The sequence below is a fragment of the Balaenoptera physalus genome, assembly GCF_965194825.1.
Source record: "Balaenoptera physalus genome assembly, chromosome: 20".
NCBI lineage: Eukaryota > Metazoa > Chordata > Mammalia > Artiodactyla > Balaenopteridae > Balaenoptera > Balaenoptera physalus.
In genome coordinates this window covers 17,247,196-17,270,063 of record NC_138901.1, presented here as the reverse complement: position 1 = coordinate 17,270,063, position 22,868 = coordinate 17,247,196, and the positions used below count along the sequence as shown (strand labels likewise).

The 22,868-nt window shown below is 50.5% G+C and overlaps 3 protein-coding genes across 4 annotated transcripts in view; 1 reads left to right on the top strand and 2 right to left on the bottom strand.

Moving 5' to 3' along the window:
- The window catches only part of LYZL6 (lysozyme like 6), a 35,667-nt gene extending 28,785 nt beyond the window's left edge, over positions 1-6,882 (bottom strand). The window contains exon 1 of one of the 2 annotated variants that reach the window (XM_082443200.1): positions 6,757-6,882. The gene's annotated coding sequence lies outside the window, so the exon portion shown is untranslated. Of the gene's footprint in view, positions 1-967; positions 1,070-6,756 lie in introns of those variants that run through there. The other variant, XM_082443199.1, reaches the window with a different exon arrangement.
- Positions 153-1,602, top strand: RPRML (reprimo like). The gene has a single exon (XM_082443207.1). The coding sequence runs from the start codon at positions 726-728 to the stop codon at positions 1,092-1,094; it is 369 nt and encodes a 122-aa protein (XP_082299333.1). The 5' UTR covers positions 153-725; the 3' UTR covers positions 1,095-1,602.
- GOSR2 (golgi SNAP receptor complex member 2) overlaps positions 6,832-22,868 on the bottom strand; it is a 39,803-nt gene continuing 23,766 nt past the window's right edge. The window contains exon 7 of the transcript XR_014257864.1: positions 6,832-6,963. The gene's annotated coding sequence lies outside the window, so the exon portion shown is untranslated. The remainder of the gene's footprint in view (positions 6,964-22,868) is intronic.

Genomic DNA, 22,868 nt, shown 5'->3' with positions numbered 1-22,868 from the left:
GGAGGACCTGGGTGGGAGCGGCGGGGCACGGCCGGCCACCCAGGGCCACTGCCCAGTGACGAGGGGAGAGAGGAAAAGGAAGGCAACGCTGGGGCGAGGGGAGGGGTCTCTGCGACTCCTCTGACATCTGGGAAGGCTTCCTGCGACTTCAGTAAAGAGCGGAGAAGAGACTTAGGGCAGACTTCAGGAAGAACTTAACTGCTAAGAGCACCAAATCCCAGAAGGGGCTCCTTGGGAGATTTTTCCCGGCTGGAACCAAGGTTGCCCCGAGGGTGTCGAGCTTCGCCGACCGAGGGCGGGGCTGCCCTGATCTCCCGACCCCTTCCAGCCTTGGGACACTGGGGGAGCTGCGATCGTTGCGGGATTCCCGCCCCCCACGGACGCTGCAGGGCCTGGGGGGCGGGGGATGGGGAAGGAAGGAGAGGGGGCGGGGCCGTTGCTAGGGGAGGGGCGGCGGGGAGTGAGAGGAGCGCAGTCGGTGCCGCGGGGCGCGCTCGGCTCTGCGGCTCCAGCTCCCGCGAAGCCTGTTGCTGCCTTCTCCCGGCCGCCGCTTCCCGCCAGGTGCCCAGGGGCCGGCGGCCCGAGGGGTGCGGCGCGCGGGCAGCCCCCCGCCCTCTTGCTCTCCACGCACACAGGTGGACCCGAGCGTCTCCGAGAGCGCGGACGCCGGAGAGCCTCCCGGTGTGCCCCGGACCGCGCGCCAAGACCCCGGGCGCCGAGCGGCGATGAACGCGAGCTTCCTGAACCACAGCGGCCTGGAGGCGGCGGGTGGCTTGGGCGGCGGCGGCGGCGGCGGGGCCGGCGTGGGGAACCGCAGCCACGGGCTGGGCACGTGGCTGGGCTGCTGCCCCGGGGGCGCGCCGCTGTCCGCCAGTGACGGGGTCCCCGCGGGGCTGGCTCCGGATGAGCGCAGCCTGTGGGTGACGCGCGTGGCGCAGATTGCCGTGCTTTGCGTGTTGTCGCTCACCGTGGTCTTCGGCGTTTTCTTCCTGGGCTGCAACCTGCTCATCAAGTCGGAGAGCATGATTAACTTTCTGATGCAGGAGCGCCGGCCTTCCAAGGACGTGGGCGCTGCCATCCTGGGGCTGTACTGAGCGCCGCCTCGGCCCGCCCTCGGCAGCTTGGCTGGAAGAAGACGGAGAAGGGAGCCCAGGACCCTGGTTCCCCCTCCCCGGGCTCTGCCGCCGCCTCTCGGCGGGCAGCGCGAGGGGCAGCGACGTGCCTCCGGGCGCCCGGGCCCGGGCCACTGCGGGACCTTAGGCGGCGGCGCGGGAAGGGACTTCCACACCCGACTCGGTCCTGCGTGCGGTCCAGCGGTGGGGGATGGGAGGGTAGCGGATGGGGCTTCTTAACTGTTACTTTGAAAGGAAGTTCTGGGCCGGGTGGGAGAGGTTGTGGGATGCACTTGGGGCTGAGGTCACTGGCGTGGGAACTTTGTGTGTATGTAGGTGGGGTGGAGTGGGGGCGAGTTCCGAGCAGCGTGCGGGGGGGCGCCGCTGTTGACGAATCCGAGTCACTGAGCTTGTTGGTTTGATTTCGCATTTGAGAAGAAATCTTGCAATAAAGCTACAGCCGTCGGGCTTCCCGCGGCTTCCGCCCGCACTCCTGTGGGATGTGTGTGTATGTTGGGGGGGGTGTTGGCGGGGGTGGGCGGTGTGTAGCCTACTAGCAAGTACTTTAGGTAGGTCATAGGACGCCGGGCCTCAGGACTGGGCAGCTGTCGGGGCTGGTCACAGGCTCCTGAGACCCCACTCGGAAGCCGCAGCCGGGGAGGCAAAAAGGTCCTGTTTTCTACGCGGACAGCCAGGGAGGCAGGTCCTGCAGGCTGGCGGGACAGCTGGTGAGATCAATTAAATCACTGGAAAATTTGAATCTATTCCGTGAGACGGAAAAAAAAAAAAATCAGTTACTTGAGTCCAAAAGGGAGAAAATAGCAAAAGTAATACATCAGGACAGTGGGCAAATAAAATTTAATTAATGTGTGGGCAGAGGTCTAGATCGAGGGAAATTTTAATTATAGGGCCAAAACCCCATGTAAGGGCTTGCTTGATGCTACCCTTGTAGAGGGTAGGTGAGCAGATTCTGAAGATGTGCCCTTGCAGCATGGGGAGGAGAGTTTGGGTGGGGGGAATGTATGCTTGGGAGAGGGCTTTGTGGTTTGAAGGCCGCAGGATGTTTAAAATGGAGCAAATGACCTCCAATGTAGCTGTGTTCAGGGAATTTGGAACCTCCCATTATGAGATGCCCCCTGCTGCCCAGAACCCTGGCACCTCTTATAGGTGCAGAATTTCCTTAAAGCCGTGTTAAGCAGTTAGAACCTTGGCACTCACAGCCAAGGGGGAGAGTGAGTGGCTCTGCTGTCTGCAAGTGTCTGGTCTGGGGAAGAACTGAAACTGGGGGGTGGGGGACAGGAGGAGAGAAAGCTGGGCTTTGTAGCTTGTGTATATCCCCCTTAGCCCTAGTGCCAACCTCACTCAGGCACCCTGGTGCTTGGAAGATTTGTGGGGAGGGCTCTAGTGGATTTCTCCCCCTCTTCTCTCTTTTGCCATGGGTGGAAGTGAAGGTGAATGAGAAGGAAGGTGGCTGAAGCCTTACTTGGCTTTGGGAAGAGAAATATAGGGAGCACCAACTCATGTCTCCAGGACTAGTTCCCCACGAGGTTGGTGGGGGGCACAGCATCTCAACAAAAGCATAGATGGTCACTGATTATGAAGGATTCAGAATCCTCCTGGCTCCTGAGCCCTCCTGTGTAACCAGAATCGTCATCATTAGGGACTTCCCTGGTGGTCCAGTGGTTAAGACTCCGCGCTGCCGATGCAGCGGGGGGGGGCCCGGGTTCCAACCCTGGTCGGGGAACTAGATCCCACATGCATGCTGCAACTAAAAGAGCCCGCGTGCGGCAACTAAGACCCGGCGCAGCCAAATAAATTAATAAATAATAAATAAATATAAAAAAAAAAAGAATCATCATCATTAGGATGTGTCATCTTCCCAGCCACACCCACCCCACCACCCCGATCTCAGACCTGGGAGAGTTCGTCCAGTTAGGTCAGTCCAGTAAAGGATAGGGGCCAGAAACTACTTGCAGAGTTAAACCCACAATGTGGAGAATGTTCTGTTGATGGTTTGGGGTGACTTGCAAGTAGCCCAGCTTGACCTGGTGAGAGCAGCCTTGAACAACTGGGGCAACCTGGGGATCTGGCTCTGTAGCACAGCTGCCTGGAGCCCGGCTGACCCGATGGCCTGAAGAATGGAGTTCAGAGAGCTGCAGGCGTTCACGTAAAACCCAAATGACAGGAAAAATGGGAGTTTTGGCAGGGACACAGCTTAGACACTGCTTTCTGGCTGACCAAGTTGGAGCGAACACTACGAGAACTTCCCTCTAATAAAATGGATCTGCGACTGGGGCAAGAGAAGGGGATTCAAGAGTTCAGTTTCCTGAATTTGCTGAAAAAGGAAAGCCTTAATGGGGAAGCTTTGCAGGATTTTCTCACTGTAAAGAAGAAAAAGGACAATGAAGACATGTACTAACATGCGTGTTTGTGCACTCCATCCCATGACTGGCACACCCATGTGTACAAGTATGCACACACAGGCAGGTGCACACAAAGCCAGGCTCAAGCCCCAAAGAGGAAAATAGCAAGTGTGAGTGGGGTCCAGGGAAGGGGTGGAGGGTGAGATCTCATTTGCAGTCCATCTTAGTTCTTTCGAAGCCCTGATGTCCTGTAATGTGTTTACAGAGCTCTCTTATATAAACCTCAGGGGTGGGCACACTTAGTTACGAAAGAGCGAGCGCACGAAGCATAGTGCTTCAGGAGAAAGGCAGGACTAGATCAGAATCCTGAGCCTGGGGCATCGGGCACTGGACAGAGAAAGAGCCTGGTTCTCCAATGCCCTCTCCTCACTCCCCACCCCCGTGCAGGGAGAGATCTTCCAACAAGGGCTGCCCAAGATTCAGGGGCCAAATCTCTGGAGGTCCTGGGTTCAGAAGAGAAGTCCTGGACGCTGGTCTTTGAAATCCTAGCTGCCCTGCTTCCTAGCTCTGTGACTCTGGGGAAGTAACTCAATCTCTCTGAGCCTTAGTTTCCTCATCTATAGAATGGAAGCCATAGTACCCATAGCTCCCATGAGATGATGAGTATAAAGTAGCCGACATAGTGCCTGGCATGTGATAAACAGCCAATAAAGATAATTATTATGATTATCATTATTATTGTTTAGGGTGTGAACTCTTCCCCAGCAAGATATATTTGGTTCTCTGAAAGGGGATCTTGGACAGAAAAATAGTAACTCGTATTTGCAAAGCACTTTGTAGGTTTCAAAGCACTCTCATAATCAGGACAAAAATAATGTATCGCGTGTCTAATGAGCTGAGCACTGAGCTCCCACCTTGCTGAGGAAGGTTTCGTTACTGCTCCCATTTCACAGGTGAGGTAACTGAGGCTCTAAGAGGTTGTCTGAGGTCACCCAGCCAGGAAGGGGCAGAGCTAGGATTCAGCCCTGCCCGTGACTCCAGCCTTCCCTCCACATGCTCTTGTTTGCTGTCCACAACAGCTCGGTGAGTAAGAGCACACGCTCTCCCATGAGCCTGTTTATAGGAGAGGAAACGAAGTTTCCATTTAACGGACTTGCCCCTGTTCATTCTTTCAGCCAGTGTCTACTGTGAATCTCCTGTGGGCCAGATACCGCGCAGGCACTGGGGTGAGCAAGGGGATAGCAGAACTGGAGTCTAGCCCGGCCTGCAGCCCCGGGCACTTGCACTGCTCCTCAGGGCCACTAGCCCTTGGGTATTGAGGGTCTCAGGGACTAGGTCAAACCCTCTACTTCCCTTCCTCTGAGTCAGGGATGGAATACCTGGGGTCAGTTGTGCTCTCACTAGCAAGAGGTCCTCTGGAATGGGGGACAGTAGGAAGGGCTTACATCACAACATCCACTTACTTTCCCACTTGTTTGTCTGAATCCAGTTCACACAGAGCCATGCTGGGCTGGCTTCTGGGAGTCGCTCTGCCCAAACTCTCCCCAGACCCCAACTCAGCAGCAGACCAAGAGCAGCCTGGAGTGTTAGGGGAGGTTTAGATGGGACAGTGAAGCCTGAGAAGTGGTGGGTGCAGACAAAAAATGGCCACATCCAGCATTCCAATGTTGGGGGAAAGGGGTGTGTGTCGGGGGGTGGGTGTGTGGGTATGTGTGTGTCACATATTTTATACCAAGGAATTTGGTGGGATCTCTGAGTAGCATTCCTTGAGTGCAGCTCACGATCCTCTCTTGTCAATCAAGATCTTACCAGGTACATGGGATGTCCAGATCCCCGAACCCGGCTCAGGGCAGGCCAAACCAGGCAAGTGTCCAGGTCTCTGAGATGGCAGCTGGGGCGGGGGTGTGGGGTCCCTACCCTGAGGCAGCATCTGCTTACCCCTGCAGCTCTATGGTGTGATAGAGCTCCATCACTACACTACCCTCGAGGACCAGAACTGTCTTCTCTGTGTGTGTATTTTCTGTGGTGCCAAGCATGATGCTTTATTCTGTTTAGAAACATCACAAAACTTGGTTGAATTGAAGACACAGCCTCTGCTTTCAAGGGGTGTCATGCATCATAGGGATCAAAGACATGTAATCAAATAAACAAAACACAAGGAGGGTAAGTGTTCACTTCAGTCAGATACAAATAAAATTCCATAGTAATGATTCCCTTTTTAGGTGCTAATATTGCCATTTAGAGAAGATCTTCCACATGCCAGGAATGGTGTGAAGCACTTTTCATATTTTATCTCATAATCCTTTCTATTTTTTTCATAACCCAGATCTAATAATTCCTGTAAGGCAGAGATTATTGTCATCTCCACTTAAGAGAACAAGGCTCAGACTGTTAGGTCATTCCTCTGAAACCACAGTTAAGAATCAATGGAACCGGGCTTCCCTGGTGGTGCAGTGGTTGAGAATCTGCCTGCCAATGCAGGGGACACGGGTTCGAGCCCTGGTCTGGGAAGATCCCACATGCCGCGGAGCAACTAGGCCCGTGAGCCACAACTACTGAGCCTGCGCGTCTGGAGCCTGTGCTCCCAACAAGAGAGGCCGCGACAGTGAGAGGCCCGCGCATCGCGATGAAGAGTGGCCCCTGGCTCGCCACAACTAGAGAAAGCCCTCGCACAGAAACAAAGACCCAACACAGCCAAAAATAAATAAATAAATTCAAATAACCTTTAAAAAAAAAAAAAAAAAGAATCAATGGAACCAGAGTCCACATTCAAGTCTATCTGAGTTCAAAAGCTATTTGGAAAGTGAAGAGCTGGCACATTTTATGATTTTGATTGAAACTTTGAAATTAAACCATGCCTTGATTTTTCTGTTCCATTGTCCAGGATGTGGGGAGATTTGGGGGAGCACTTCTCACTTTTCTTTGTTGCAGAATGTGATGGTGACTCCTTAGTCATGAAATAGTACTGCTACTGATGATGAAGATGTTGGTGATGATGGTGAGAAATTAACGACTCACCACCATCACTAAACAGACTATAAGTTGACAAGAAAAGTTACCCAAAACACTAAAAGTAGAGAGGGAAAGAGAGGGTTATGTCGAGGTGGTTGACTATATACTCACTCCATCCAGCTCTGTGTCATTATAAACACTGGGACAGATATTAAAGAAAATCTATAGCATTGCAGGAAAACATAAGGGGTGCCCTCACTGGACTAGAAACCATGAAGATATCCTGGAAAATAGGTGGCAGATTAGGTCAGGTTGGAAGGGGTACTCACAGCTCACAGATCAGGAAAGCAAGGTCTGCCACAAAAGGTGGGAACTGTTCCAGGGTACGCCAAACTGGGGTGCATGGGCAAGGGAAGCAGGAGGAGTCACTCCCGGGGTACTGCAGAGGTTGTAGTCAGAGAATCAGCTTCCTCTCTCCTTGTCGTAGCACTTCTTGCCATCAGAGGCAACTCTGAGGCTTTGTCATGAGCAGGGCACTAGGGATGATACAGAAAAGGAGAAATTATTTATGGCCATGGTGAGCTTAAGATACACTGATCTGTAAAGATTAGAAGAGGTTTGCAATGGCAGTCAGAGGGCATACCTGCCCCAAAGACTGCTCTGGGTCCTTGATGCCATGGGCCCTGTCTACCCTGGAACCTGCCTTGTTATGCTCCTGACTGCAGACTTAGATAATGAGATGCTCCACTTCTAAAAATGTGGCTTTATATTAACTTTTCTGCAATGTATGTATCGGCAGTCACATGTGTACTTACCAAAAGGGTGAAAAACTCCAATGAATTGCCATGGAGATGAAACCTGGAGTGAGGTTGCCATGGTAAAAAAAACTGTTTCTAAAATGCCACATCACCTTGGGGAAGTAGGAAGCTCCTGTCAAAGACTTGAAGTTAGAGGCCAAATCACAGACCTTCCCATCAGGGCCGGGTGCTCTTTCAGTTTCTTTTTACTACTTTTTTTTCTTTTCTTTTCTTTTCTTGCCATCCCCAAAGGCAAGGGATTTAAATTTTGAAAACTGTGATTCAAGCTCTGGCTGTGTCGTTAATAAGTCATGGGAATCAGGTATCTGAGGGCCCTGAAGAGGTGTGAGGAAGAGGGCTGCTGGCCCTCCTCTCTGGCTCTGTATTGACCTGCCGTGTGACCTTGGACAAGTCATTCTATCTGTTCATGGGTTTCCTCCCATACAAAGCAAGGAGCTGGACTAGGTGTTCTCTAAGATCATTCCAGTGCTTTTTTCTCTCTCCCATGACACTCTGCCTCGAGGGGCAACCAGCCTCTCAAGTAAATTAGGCCAGTGGAGCTGTCTGTGGTGCTGAACATCTGTCTGTTGAGCTCCTGGGCCACATCCTGTTCTCAATAGATCATGGCTATTCTCAGCACTCCCAGAGACTGGAGGACTCAGGCCACCTCCATCAGGAGTCTAGGGACCTGCTTGCAGTTGGAGAGAAGACTCCAGAGGGTCTTGGAGTTCAGAGAGCACTGGAGGAGGAATCTGGAGATGTGGTCCCAGCCTGACTCTGACATTTGCTGTCAATGGGTTTTTGATGAAGCCACACCTTCCCTGTGGACCTTTGTTTTCTCATCAATGAGACTAAGATGGGGACTAAGATGATCCCTAACACCGGATGGGCCAGAAGAGTCCCGGGAAGCTTGCCTGGGCTACAGGGGGCAGGAGAGCCCATACATATTCAGCCAATCCCCACCTGTCCCAAGGCTCAGGCTTCTCTAGTAGGACTGAGGATGATGAACAAAGCACACTCCCTTGTTAGGAACATATGTTCTTTTGTCTGGAAGAAAAGACAGGCCGTGAGCAGATGTAGCATTTACATTTTCTCAAGTGACAACTGAACACTGAGGATGATTAGTGCTTGTTATGAAATGTGTCAAAACTATAATAAAATCTCCAACTTATATCATCCACCTACTTATCTGATTATCTTTCCAGAATCTGCTTCACTCCTCAGTATCACAGGATGAAAAAGACAAAGAAAGGAAAGCTCAAAGGGAGTTCACGCTAGGAGGGACACAGACACCGCAATTCGCTCTGAAACACGTTTTTCACCCTTCAACTCCCCCATTTGTCGACATAACGGGATGGTTGGGAGTGTGGAGTCCATAATCAAGAAGGGCCCTTGATTCAAGCCCTGCTTCTGCTTCTTATTAGCTATAAGACATGCTTTCCAAGCTTCAGTTTCTTCGTTTGTAAAATGGGCATTAATGACACATACCTCTTAATTTTGCTGAAGGGATTAAGTAACATCGTTTATGAAAATGATTAGCAAGCACAGTGTCAGCACACATTGAAAGTGATCGCTTTGGTTATTAATAGCTGCATAACAAACTACCCCCAAAACTTTATGGTTTAAAATGATAACCATTTTATTATCTCTCATGGTTCTGTGGGTTGACTGGGCAACCGTGGGTTAGCTGGGCAGTTCCCCTGCTGCACGTGACATCAGCAGGAACTGCAGCCATCTAGAGGTCATCTGGCTAGTGTCCAAGTCTGATGCCTTGGTGGGGACAGCTGGAAGTCAGGGCTCAGCTGGAATGGCTGGACCTCTCTTTTTCCCTAGTAGTCTCTGGCATCTCCTTCTCCATGTGCTTCTCCCATGGTCTCTACAGCAGGACTTATTACATGTCAGCTTTCTTCCCAGGAGTGTGAAAGCAGAAGTTTCCAAGCCTTCATAAGCCTTAGGCTCAGAATTGGCATATTTCTTTTCTGCCACATCCTATTTATTAATATGAGTCCCAGGGCCAGTCCAGATCCACTGTGGGAGGAGAGACTATATAAGGGCATCAATATCAGGAGGCGTGGTTCATTGGGGAGTGTCTTTGGAAACCAACCACTACACTGATCAATAAATAATTTTTATGTTTGAAATTCCAAGTATGCCACTCCCTTATCCCTTTCTTAGAAATATCACCTCTTGTTGGGTTTGCACAGAGTTACTGAACAAGTATTTTGTTGACTATACAGAGTAATTTAGAGTTACGTGGTCACTGCCCTAACTACAGTCCCCTAGGATAGGTGTCATGTTTTTCTCACATATCACCCCACAGGCCTAGGACAGGGCTCTGCATACAGTAGGTATTAACTAAAGGCTTCACACTTTGTTGGATATTAATATTTCTTTACCAACTTTATTTGGGTTAATATTTTCTTTGCGTATCTTTTCTTCAACCCTTTTCTTGCAGGATTTCTCTGTCAATATATTTTGGGTACGTAAAATACAGCTGGATTAAAACATATATAATCTTTTCACTGGTGGTGTGTTTCCTCTGGTTTCATTTATCGTGATAACCAATATATTTGGATTTATTTATATCGTCTTATCTAGTGTTCTGTTTTTATTACTCTTTTTATTTGCTTCCCCCTCCCCTTCTTTCATGTCTTCTATTGGTTTGGAAGTTATGCATTTTATTTCTGTTCTTCTGGCGGTTACCTTCAATTTTTAACAGCATCCTTGATGAAAGAGCCTGAAATTAATCAATATCTCTGTCTTCATCCTGCATAAAACAAAGACTTCAAATGTTTAAACTCTGATTACCTCACCCATATACCAAGTTTTCTTGTCTAGTATTTTATTTCCACCTTGTTTTTTTTTAACTCTCCCCAAAGTAGTCGTTATAAATGTCTTTTTATTTTTAAAATTACATACAGTGAAATTCATTTTTTTCTGGTGTATGGTACTAGGTGTTTTGACAAATGCTTCGAGGTGTGTAATCACCAACACAATCAAGATACACAACAGTTCTACCAGACAAACAAACACAGTTCCTCATGCTGCCACTTTGTAGTCAAATCCTCCCTCCTTCCTTTAACCCCTGACAATCACTGACTTGTTCTCTGTCCTTATGGTTTTTCTTTTCCAGAATGTCAAATCAATGGAACCATAAGATATATAGCCTTTTCAGTTTGGCTTCTTACACTTAGCTATATGCATTCACATTGCTGCCTGTATCAATAGTTCGTTCTGGGCTTCCCTGGTGGCGCAGTGGTTGAGAATCTGCCTGCCAATGCAGGGGACACGGGTTCGAGCCCTGGTCTGGGAAGATCCCACATGCCGCGGAGCAACTAGGCCCGTGAGCCACAACTACTGAGCCTGCGCGTCTGGAGCCTGTGCTCCCAACAAGATAGGCCGCGATAGTGAGAGAGGCCCGTGCACTGCGGTGAAGAGTGGCCCCCGCTTGCCGCAACTAGAGAAAGCCCTCGCACAGAAACAAAGACCCAACACAGCTAAAAATTAAAAATAAATAAATAAATAAATAAATAAAGAGAAGTATCAATGAAATCCCCCCCCAAAAATAGTTCTTTTTTATCGTTGAGTAGTATTCCATCATATGAATGCATCACAGATTTTTTAAATTAATTTTTGATTTTTATCTATCTCCAGTTGAAGGACATTTGGGTTGTATCAGTTTTCGGTGATTATGAAAAATCCATCACAAACAATCATGTAGTTTTGTATGTATGTGTACGAAAACTTTTCATTTCTCTTGGGTAAATACCTAGAAGGGGGATTGTTGCATCCTACAGAAAGTATATACTTAACTCTACAAGAAACTGCCAAACTGTTTTCCACAGTGGATGTCACATTTTGCGTTCCCGTCAGCAATGTGCAAATGTTTTAGTTGCTCTGCACCCTCACCAGCACTTGGTAATGTCAGGGTTATTATTGTTTTTTGTATTTTATTTATATGTACATGTGTCTTTCTAGTATGTGTGTAGCAATATCTCATTGAGTTAAATTTGTATTTTCTAATGAATGGCGGTGTTGAAAATCTTTTCATGGGCTCATCTGTCATCTGCATGTCTTCTTGAGTGAAGTGTCTTTTGCTCATTTTTAAAGTTGGATTGGGCTTCCCTGGTGGCACAGTGGTTAAGAATCCACCTGCCAATGCAGGGGACACAGGTTCGAGCCCTGGTCAGGGAAGATCCCACATGCCGCGGAGCAACTAAGCCCGTGAGCCACAACTACTGAGCCTGCGCTCTACAGCCCGCGAGCCACAGCTACTAAGCCCGCACACCTAGAGCCCATGCTCCGCAACAAGAGAAGCCACCGCAATGAGAAGCCGGTGCACCGCAACGAAGACACAACGCAGCCAAAAATAAAAAAAAAAAAGTTGGATTGTTAGTTTCTGATTGTTGACTTCTGTATAGTTTGGATACAAGTCTTTTGGCCGATTGTGATTTGTGAATATTTTTTCCCAGCCTATGCCTTTTAATTCTCTTAACAGAGTCTCTCACAGAGTTCCATACCTCCCCCAACCACTGCCACCCCCACCACCGCTACTGTGTCCCCAGTACCTAGCTAGCACCTGCATGGCAGGGACGCCACAGATGTCTGTTGAGTGGATGATATAATAGTGAATGAAGAGGTGAATCACTCTGGTCTGGGTTTTGCATCACTCAGGTCTATTGCCTTCTTGCTCTGGCTCTCTGTTCTCCAGTGGCTCTCTGATCTTTATTTTGGCTTCCCTGGTCTCCTGACTCCAAGAAAGGAGTCCCCAGAATAGTGAGCATGGGTAGCCCAGTGACTGAAAAGGCAGCCCCATCCCTTCCATCCTGAGTTTAGGAAGTGGTGTTCTGGTTGCTCATCATTGAGTTTGGTCAGTCCAGAGAGGCTGGCCACTTTTGAGGGTCCTGGCCCAACTTCTGGACCCTACTGAAGCCTGGACCATGATGGTTGCTCTGAAGTCCACCCTGTGAGGTCCTGCCTGAGGGCCCAGCCAACCTTCCTCAGATGGCCCCTCTCTTGCATCTCTCTCTTCCCTGCTCAGTCCAGAAGGTGAGGGAGGGAAGTCAGCTCCAGGGTGCGAGGATTGGCTTCTGGGGACCCCCAGGGATGGAAGGACTTTCCGTGGTTAGAGAGATAAAAAGGGAGGAGAAAAGTTTTGGGGGTAGAGAGTGGGAGGGCAAAGGAGAGAGCCTGGAACAAAAAAAGTGTTCAGGAAATACTCTAGCTTAATCCCTTCTCACCATAATTCAGTGTAAAGGGATTGCTATCTGTGGGGGTTGGTAGAGAAGTTTTATTTCCAAATGCAGCAGAGCCTTCTTTGCTCTAGAGATAGAGTCAACTTGCCTTTTTTCTTAGTTCCCCAAAGAAAGATGGAGAACTTCTCGTTTCTCCAGGGTTTTTAATGCAGTGTCAGGAATGCGATGGGGGACCTAAGTGTGGTCGTGATCTACAGGATCTGAAAAATAGTCAGTGGCTCTTGAGCACTACCAGACAAAGAGAAGTAAACTTAGAAGTCGGGGTGGGGTGGTAGTGGTAGATTTAGGTTTTTCCAAAAAAGAAAGCAGAATACTTTTCCTTTTGAGCCAAACCTCTTCTTAAAAATTTAAAGACTGGAGGTCATGCACTTTGCTGACTGCTCTCAGTCAGTCTGTCCATCTGTCTGCTGGTAGGAAGCAGATGATGCTTCTGTTGCTAAGGCACCCTCTGCCCCCACCTTCCCACCAGCTCCCTGGTACTGCTCTCTGGCCACACTTAGGTCTCCCCTTGCACTCCTGACACTGACTCACTTGTCCTAGGATGTTCTGCCTGTGGAGGAGAGCCTTGGGCACACCTAATTTTGTCAAGTTGTCCTGCCTGGACACATGGAGACCTCTTGTCTTTGCATTGGAATTTGCTTTGGTAAAGCATTTCCCATCTCACACTACTCATTCAGCCTTGTACTAATTCTTCAAGGTAGGTAGGTTGTACATTTCACTGTTGGGGAAACTGAGAGGTCATACAGCAAGTTGGGGGATGGAGTGGGCTAGAGCCCATGTTCTCTCAACCCGTGTCCACGTGTGGGGTTTTCATGGACTGGACTCAGTCTTCAGGCAGACTCAAACTCCCCAGAGCCCCTGACTTCCCAGGAAGTTGGGTCCACCCCTTGTCCCCATCCCACGACCTCTGGAGGCAGGGAGAACTCTTGTGCACTGGAAGTGGGTGGTGGGAAGGACGATGCCCTGATGGCCCAGTCCTCGCCCCTGAGCTGGCACATCCTCCTGGAGTGTTCTGCAGCTAGGCCTCAGAGTAGCTCAACTTTAAGTCTCCTTCCAGCTCCCCCTTCCAATGGTTCTTGGCTTAGTCAGGCTCTGAGATGCCTTGGCTCCTGCCACCAGCACTTCCTTCAGTTTAAGAATAAAAGGAAGCCATCCTCTGAGTCCCCACGCACATCTCCCACCCCCAGAGTCTTCTTTGCTAGCTCCTGCTGTTGCGACTGTCAGGAGTAGATTTTTGGGTAATTGTTGCCATGGAGACCCTGTCTTGAGTTATTGTGCAAATGTGTCCCATCTTTCTCCTTATTTGGTGTGTGATATGAATGCGGGTAAAATGGGGAGGCTGAAGGCGTGCCCTTGCCATGCAAGTTGGTTTACCTGGGCCCAAGCTTCTTGGCAGCCTGCGTCCCATCTCTGTCTTCATCAAGGTCTCTGACCAGTTGCTGCCAATGGAAAAAAGGTCCTGGACAAGTTCAGAGACACCTACTTCTATAAATTACAAAATGCTTGACAGGGGAGGGCCCATGTCAGTCTTACTCACAGTTACATATACAGTATTTAGCAATGTGCCTGTATATAACAGACACTTAATCACTATTTCTTGCATGAATGTTGAATAAGCATAGATCTGTAAGAGTAATCTTATTGATCCTTAAGTACATACTTCAGTGGCTTCAGTAAGAATGATTCCTCTTGTTCTATGTGTTTATCCCTCGTGGGAACGGAAACACTTTCAGAATGCTTCGTGACTTCTAAGGTTACACACACCTCTGGCAGAGCTCAGCCAGGTGCAGCTGAGGACAAGGAGACCTGCTCTCCATGGGTTGAATGGGATCACCCAGATCCACTGACTTTTGGCAGCAACAGATCCCCAAAGCAGTAGCCCACATTCCTGGAGCCATCATCCCCTTGGGGAATTAAGCCAAAGCTCCCAGAACCTTCCTCCAAGAGATGGAGCCTGTCTAAAAGATGAGGAGTCACTCACCTAGACCCCAGCTCCAACCCACTTCCATAATCATCACCAGGCACACCAATCCTGCCGCAGAATCCAGGCTTAGCACCTCGCCTCCGTTTCCCCGAGCACTCAGCCTCCCACATGCAGATGACTGGATCACTCGCACTATTTTTATTACATCTCTTTCCTATCCAAGATCTGGCCTCATCTCCCCATTGCTTTTTCTACCAGATACAGACTCAACTTGCATTCAAGGGCTTTCATCAATTCCTTCCTCTCCCAGCAAACGAACCAGCCCTTCATGCCCTCTCCACCTTACCCCTCCTCACCTTGGCTCCCTGCCCTCTGTACTTCCAAGTCAGCTCTCCGAGAGCAGCCTCACCCACCCTGCTCAGACTGGCTTTACTCAGGCTCTGTCCTCCCCGAATGACTTTCTCTGACCCTTGCTGGGAATCCATCACCTTCTTCGAGAACTTACATTAGCATCCTTCCTCCACAATGGCTCACAGCACAGCTGCTGTGGAAAAGGCTTGAGTGTTGGAACGGGGGCAGGAGGTACAAAGACAGGGTAGCGTGTTGACGAGAGCGGGAGGGTGGTATTGTGTCCCACCAGCACTGTCAGCTACACAGGCTACTCCAGGGCTGCCATCCAACAGGAGCCACGAGACACAAAACATATGGCCACCCCCTCGGTGTCTACGCAGATTTGACAAGCTTCCCAATAAAGGATTCATTGTTACCCAACAGACAAGGAACAAGGGAAGCAAGAAGGCTTATAAGGCAGAATTCTGGCCTTGTGTGGGGAGGTTTCTGTTTACGCTGCTACACAGGAGGGAACAGGAGCTGAGTTAGAATATTTCCAGAGCTGCTGAATAACATTCTGATCCAGGACTAATCTTATGGGCTTTTCATCAGTTTTCCCCTGAAGGTTAAGATGGACCCTCCTGCGAGTGAGGAGGGTCACTCTTACCCCTCTTCCTCCCACTCTCCATTTCTACAGGGTTGTAGGTCAGACCGTATTTTCTTGCCTTGCTGATGAGGCTTCATGAGGCATGGAGAGATGATTCTAGATTGTGCACTGCCTAGTCTGATGTGAGGAGAGGCAGCATCTGGATCCCCAATCTAATAGGGGAGTTAGAGTCCCCACCCCCAGAAGGTTCCTAGACTGATGGTGGAGACACACCCCCTGTTCCAAAAAGCTCTTTAGTCAGTTGGCCAGGGGTGAGGTGAGAGGGATGACACACACAGCTACGCTCAAATAATACATCTAACCAAGTACAGCTGGACCAAAGTGTTAGCAAAAGCAAGGAGTCACAAAGGGAGGAATGGTGATGAAGTTAAGACCTGGTTTGGAAGGCTACCTGGAGGAGGTGAGCGCTGAAGGAATGGTTTGGTGAACAGAAGGGATTCCAAGCCATGCACTGCATCGGAGGTGTGCTTGGCCTGAGACGTCCACAGAGAATTTATGAGTGTATTCCTTAATGAGTCTGGTTCAGAAATCAAGTCCTTCCAAGCTCTACTTTGACTCCTGTCAAGACAAAAATTTGGGGGGCTCAAGGTCTATTTGAGTTAATATTTACTGTGTGCCAGCTTTGCATCTAGCATCTTATAATGTAAATAGCTTGGGAGGAGAGAACAGAGACAGACAAAGGCATGGCTTTGGTCTTGTAGAGGGTTTCCTTCTGAGCCTTCAATGAAAGACACAGAAACCCAGTATAAACCAGCTTAAGTAGGAAAGGGATTTACTGGCTCCCTAAATCGGGAAGTTCTGAGGGCATGGCTCAACCCAGGGGCTTAACTGATATTGTTCCCTTTCTCTCTCCCACCCTCCCCCCTCTCTTTTCTCCTCTCTCCCTCCCTCCCTCCCTCTCCATCTCTTGGCTGTGTTTTCCTCTTAGAGGGCTTCATTCTCAGGCAGCCTCTCCACATGGCTGGAACGAAAGCTCCAGGTTAAGATGTCTTGCTCTCACTGAGGCAGTCATCAGTTAGAATTAGTACTAAAGGGGCCATGCCAGTCTGAGTCTGTTCCTTTTGAAACTTTCCCGGAAGTCCCTTCCAGCAACTTCTCCAAACATCCTGTTGACCAGAACTGGGTGACATAACTACTCCCACTGCAAGAAAGCCTGCAGAGGCATTTTCAACTGGGCTTCCAATAAAATTAGGGTTTTGTTAGTGAGAACCAAAGGGAGAAAGGACATTGGCGGGGTAGCCAGCACTGTCTATAGGAATACCAAGGAAGATTCTTATTGGCTCTGCATGGTCATGTGGTCATCCCTGAACCAACCACTAGGGCCTACTGATAGAGTCCTCTGATTGGCCAGGTTTGCTTCAAGGGCTTCCCCCTGTTGAAGAAGGCAGCCCTAGCTGAATCCCATGGAATAGATTTTTCCATAGGAAGGAGAGATTATGTTCCCGGCAGAAGGGGATAACGGCTTGTAGTCCAAAGAGGGGACGCTGGGCAGATAAACAACATACGCCCACGACAAGAATTCTCCAGTACAGAAAGAAAATATACCGGAAAAAAAAAAAAAAAAAAAAAGCTTTAAGAAGAAAAATAGCTTCAGGAATCTCCTTCTCTCCCTGACACAATATATACAAAGTTATACTGCAGGAACCAAATAGAGCTGCACTGAGAAAAATGGTTTAGAAAGGAAGACATCCTGGTGGGAGTGAACTTGGAGTTGGAGTGTGAAAGAGGTGATGGCTAGAGAGGAGGAGCAGGGAGGCAAAAGCCCAGAGGGAGAAGCGCTACACAGAGGCCAGGAACAGGGCTGGCTGGGAGAGAGAGGGGAGGAGGAGTGGACAGCCCACCCTGCGGCTGTGAGGGTGGGGTTCCTCCCTGAGTGTACCTGGTCCCCAGAAAACTGGAGGCTTCCCTTTCCCAGCTGGGTCAGTGTCTGGCTTTGGTGCAGCAGTGGTTGAGCATCCCCCTGCCAATGCAGGGGACGCGGGTTTGATCCCTGGTCCGGGAAGATCCCACATGCTGCGGAGCAACTAAGCCCGTGCGCCACAACTATTAAGCCTGCGCTCTAGAGCCCACGAGCCACAACTACTGAAGCCTGCACGCTACAACTACTGAGCTCACGTGCCGCAACTACTGAAGCCGTGCGCTCTAGGGCCCGTGTGCCACAACTACTGAAGCCCGCGCACCTACAGCCCATGCTCCGCAACAAGAGAAGCCACCGCAATGAGAAGCCCGGGCACTGCAACGAAGAGTAGCTCCCGCTCGCCGCAACTAGAGAAAGCCCACATGCAGCAACGAAGACCTAACGCAGCCAAAAATAAGTTAAAAAAAAAAAAAAAAAAAAGAATTATCTTGGCCTGGGAGGTGGGGCAGAGGGGTACAGGGAAGACCTCCAATGCCAAATTGCAGGGGAGAGAAGGGAGGTGGCTCTGACATGGGAGCAAGAGGGAGCCACAGGGAGCAAGTTCCTAACCCAGTTAAGAAGTGATTATATGGTCGTTTTTAAGGGCTATGCCAGTTATGAGACACATCCCAGGCGGCTCTACCTGGCAGCTTGACAATTCACCATTAAACCTGGGATCTGGAGCCGGCTGATGCAGTAGCTGGGCGAGGAGCCCAGGCACAGACAGCTCTGGTGGGAATCTTTAAGGATGAAAATGATGGGAAAGGAACTTGCTGTTTCCATGGAGACTGACTCTGGGAGGATGAAACATGGTCCAATGGGTAACCCGAGGGGAGAATGCCACCCACCACCAGGCTTTCACTGTGGGCGGCAAGCGGGCACCTCTGGAAGTGCCGTTTCAGCCATGTTCGTGGGCTCTGTCCACCTCTGTCTGCATTCTCTTAGGGACATCACAATCTGGCAATGTGCGTGCCAGGTCATGTCAATATCTGAGGGGCCTGGGGAGATACCCCCTAATCAGAAAAGACTTGGCATGGCTCCTGACACCCTGAGTTAGCTGTGCCAGGCAAGAGTATGGTACAGTGCCAGGCAATGGGACTGTAGCTCACGCGAGGGCCACAGACTAGGATTAGGACAAGCTGGCAAGGTGAGAATGCCCATGGCAGGGGTGAAATGGCAGAAGCACTGGACTGGGAGTAGGGGACCTCCATTCTGATTTCAGATCTGTTATTACCAACTGGCTGAGTGATCCCCAGCAAGTCACTCTTCCAGAAGGTCCCTAAGACCCCTTCCAGCTCCACTTTTCCTCTCTTCTGGGATTTGGAACCTGACAGTTTTGATCTCATCAGCCCCATGTCTCAGCCCACTGCACTACCCCACCAGGGCACAGGGTGTCCCCCACAGAGACCAGTCCCGGCTCTTCTCAGGCTGCTGCTGAGCAGGTTCTGAGACAGGTAAGATGCTGCGGCAGCCCCCAACCCCGCTGGCCTTTGCTGCTCGGGGCCATCCTGCTCCTGAGCTTGGGGTTGTCTGAGCACGCAGACAGACGTTCCTGAAGCTCCCAGCTGCCCCCGCATGCTCCTGTGACTGACATTCTTCCCTCCGAAAGGGAGTGGGGGGCTTGTGACTGCCACAGACCAAGGAGTATGGCAGAACTATGCCGTGTGACTGACTTCTGAGGCTTGGGCATAAACAGGATACAGCTCCCCCCAGGCTCTTTCCCTTGGGTTGCTCACTCTTGGAACCTAGCCATCATGCTGTGAGGAAGCCCTGGCTGCATGGAGATGCCTCGTGCAGGTGTTCTAGCGAACAGGTCCAGCCAAGGAGCTCAGCGGACATCAAGCACCTATGTGAGTGAACCTTCAGATGATTTCCATCCCCAGCCCTGGAATCTTCCAGCTGAAGCCCCAGACATTATGGAGCAGAGATGAGCCATCCCAGCCCTGTCCTAGTTCCAGATCTTTAGAAACGGTGAGATGTAACAGTGGAGTATTGCTATCTTAAGCCCCTATGTTTTGTGGTGACATGTTATGCAAAACTAATGCAGGTGGGACCTCGTGAATCACGTTTGTACTACAAGGCCCAGCCCCATGATGAAACATAGTGGGTGCCCAATTAGTATTTCCTGAATGACTGAATGAACTTCAGCAGGTGACAATTCTAGTCTAACCTTTCAGTCATCGCTCTCACCTCTCCTACATCCTCTCCCCAGAGCTCCCCTGCTCTCAGGGAACCTAGGCAGTCCCAAGCCTGCCCTGGATGACATCACTGAGCCCTGAATCAACCAACCCTGCAGCCGACTTCAGCTCCATCAGTTCTTTAAGCTACTTGGAGTTGCTGGTGCTTGCAGCCCAGAGCGTTGGTCCACGCAATTGATCGCTTTGTCCTCACCACAGTTTTGTGAGGTAGGTCATTATTACCATCCCCATTTCATACCTGAGGACACTGAGGCTGAGAGAAAGAGAGAGTAAGCAAGTGAGAATAAGTAATAAAGCAGGGATTTGAATTCAGATCTTCCGATGCCAAATGCAATATTATATCCACGACATCATACCTGTTCACAAATGAAGTCTCACTGTGAATGTCTCCTGTAGTTTTTTTAGGGATATCGGGTCCTTGACTAACAGCCACATGAGCTGAACAAGAATGGACCAGACCTAGGTCTTATACAGTGCTAATTAACAAGAAAAAAAAACCTTCGGCTACCATCTTCTTATGTCCCAGGCTGTGCAGAAGCACTTTATATACACTGCAGTGTTCACTGGCTCCCAGCCTCCCTTTGGGATGGGCGTAATTTATCCCTATAAGAGAGCAGAGTCTTGGGATAGGTGATATGACTTGCTTGAGGTAACACAATAATGACAGAGATGGGCTGCATACCCAGGCCTGCTTGATTCCAACCACTTAAACTCTTCTGCCTCTTAACAAATCACTTCCATTGACTGCCAAGACCTCAAATGTGGGCACATAAGCCACCCTTATGAGGTAGCTATTATTATTCCCATCACACAGATGAGGAAACAGGTTTGGACAATTAAACCCAAGGTTATCTTGCTAAGAAGTGGTAAAGTCAAGATTCTAAGCCATGTCTGCCAACCCCATCACAAATACCATCCCACCACCCTCGTCGTGCTAGCTGCATCTCACAAGATCACGTCAAGGTCCTTGGTGGCCAGGTCCTCCCAGGAGAGCTGAGCTTGTCCACACCACGTTAGACTAACAGCTTCTCCACCAAGTCTCATCAGCATGTCACAAATGAGCTGTGGTGAGCTCTCAGGGTATGCGGCAGTGCCAGCCGCTGCCTCCACAACCTGTGCCCGTTTGGTGGTTGCTCCATGTCTGAGGCGTCCAGACCCGGGTGCTCCTGAGAAAGACTGGCTACCCGGAGCCCCAGCAAACCCTCCCTCCTGTACACTTACACCAGAGAGCAGGCTTTAACCCAGACCCTCATGGCGAGGCTGGCTTAGGAGCGTCCCCCCTCCTCCTTCCTGAGTCCACAGAGCTCAGGGCATGCACAGGGATCCTTCCCACTGCTCCGGTTTCAGGACAACAACTAAGGATCCTTACATCTGCGTTCACAGCAGGGCCTTCCTCCACCCCCAGCTCCAGCTTCCTACCCAATACTTTCCCACTCTTTCCACAGGTCGCTCTGAAACCCGGCCAGCTGAGAACTGAGCTCACACTCCTCCCCTTCAAAGTAGCACCCCTCCCCAGGGAGGGATGCCCTCCGAGGACGTCAGTCAGTACCATCCTCGGCCACTGACCTATTCTCCACCCGGCCCCTGTCCTCCCTCCCCCAGGAAGCGCTCCAACACCACTCCCGCCCCCATCTGGATAAGCTCTCATCTTGGGTATCTACCCTGCCCTGTGACATCTCCTGTAATTACTAAATCGACTTCCTATGTTAAAAGGGTACAATACTAGGGGTGAGCTTCTTTTTTCCTTAAGTGAATATCCCAGCCCTTCTACATCTTTAATTGAGCGCTGTTCCCTCCCAATGGATGATCTCAGAAAATTTGTTTCAAGATGTTTTCTCATTCGAGGAGGTGGCCAAGGTTCCCAGTCTGGAATTCTGCCCCGGGGGCTGCCTGCCAAGGGTCTCCCAAGGCCTGTGGGCCGAGGTAAGAGAGGCTGCTCCCTGCCGCAGCGCTGAAGGAGGGAGAAGAAAGAAGTGGTTTCCTGGACGCTGACTTTGCGCCCACTCGTGCACGCAGCAACGAGAACTCAGACAACACCCAGCAGCGTTCAGAATTTTAGCTTCTGATATTCACAACAACATGGAGAGGTCCAAGGGGCAGCGATGATTATTCTCTGCTCCTACAGAGGTGCCAGCTCTCCGACCCCTTGCCCCTGTCCCTGCCCAGGCCCTAGCATGAGGAACTCTTAGCAGAGCATGCCGACAGGTGCCAGGAGGTGAGCAGAGCCAGAGGCTAGGCCCTGCCCCAGATGTTTTGGTTGAAAGAATGGGGGGCCATGGCCCAGGCTGGAAAGGGGAAGGGGGAGTGGAACCGTCTCCTGCACAGCCCACACCTGCTCGCCCCTGATGAGCGACAGCCCACCAAGGCTTCAGCTCCATTTCAGGCTTCTTGAGCCTCTGAGCACCAACCACTTCTCGGATGGGCTGTGAGCTGGTGCGAGGAAGCTGGGAGCCAAGCAGACAGACGATGGCAGTCAGCCCTCCCAGCAGCTCTCCCTCACCGCCTTTGACACTTAGAGGCTGATTAGAGCTTGTTAACTCCGCCATGCCAGCCCCCTCCCCTTCAACTTCTCCCACGACTCTTCCTCTCCTTCAGGCATCCCACAGCCATCACCTCGCTCTCTCCCAGAAAGCCCTTCCTAGTTAACGCCCCACTGAGACAGCCACTCTGAACTGCTGTCCCTCCACCTTGGGAGGTTCTGCATGTTACTTTGAACTCTGCTTGTTTCATGCGACCAGTTCCTGCCTTTCCAGTTAAACAGGAATAACCTATCACATCTGGAAGGCATTTAGAGCAGAGGTTCTCAACCTTGGCTGCATGTGAGAATCTCTTGGAAGGTTAAAAAAAAAAAATCCTGAAATCCAGGCCACACCCCTGATCAAGTAGCTCAGATCCTCTGGGGGCAAGATCCAGAATCAAGACTTTTTAAAGCTCCCCCGTAAGTGGCCTAGGCGGAGAAGCACTGCTTCAGACCTCTGGAGTCTGCTACCAACACTAGGTTATTTGGGCCCCATGTCCACCCTGGGAAGGGACAAAGACAGGTGTTACTCCCATTCTAAGAGGAGAGAGCTTAGGTTCAGAGAGGTGCCTGCCATGGGGCTGCTGCCAGCAGGGCTGCGACTTGAGACCAGGCGTCTGCATCCTAGATTCAGGGCTTTTACTGCTGCCTCGTGCCTCTTTAATTACTGCTCGCCGCAGAGGGCAGAGGCTGCTCCCAACCCCTCTGTCTGCCCTGAAACAGCTAACACAGTGCTGGGCATATGCCAGGGCTCTGGTAGCTGGGTACCCAAGGCTGAGGAGGTGGAAGACTTCCCTGCTGGGCCTGGGCAAGTCTATGTCAGCTCTCCAGGAGGAGGGGCTGGGGAGACGCCAC

Excerpts from the sequence above, each read along its gene's own strand:
- RPRML (XM_082443207.1), top strand. The coding sequence starts at position 726 with ATGAACGCGAGCTTCCTGAACCACAGCGGCCTGGAGGCGGCGGGTGGC.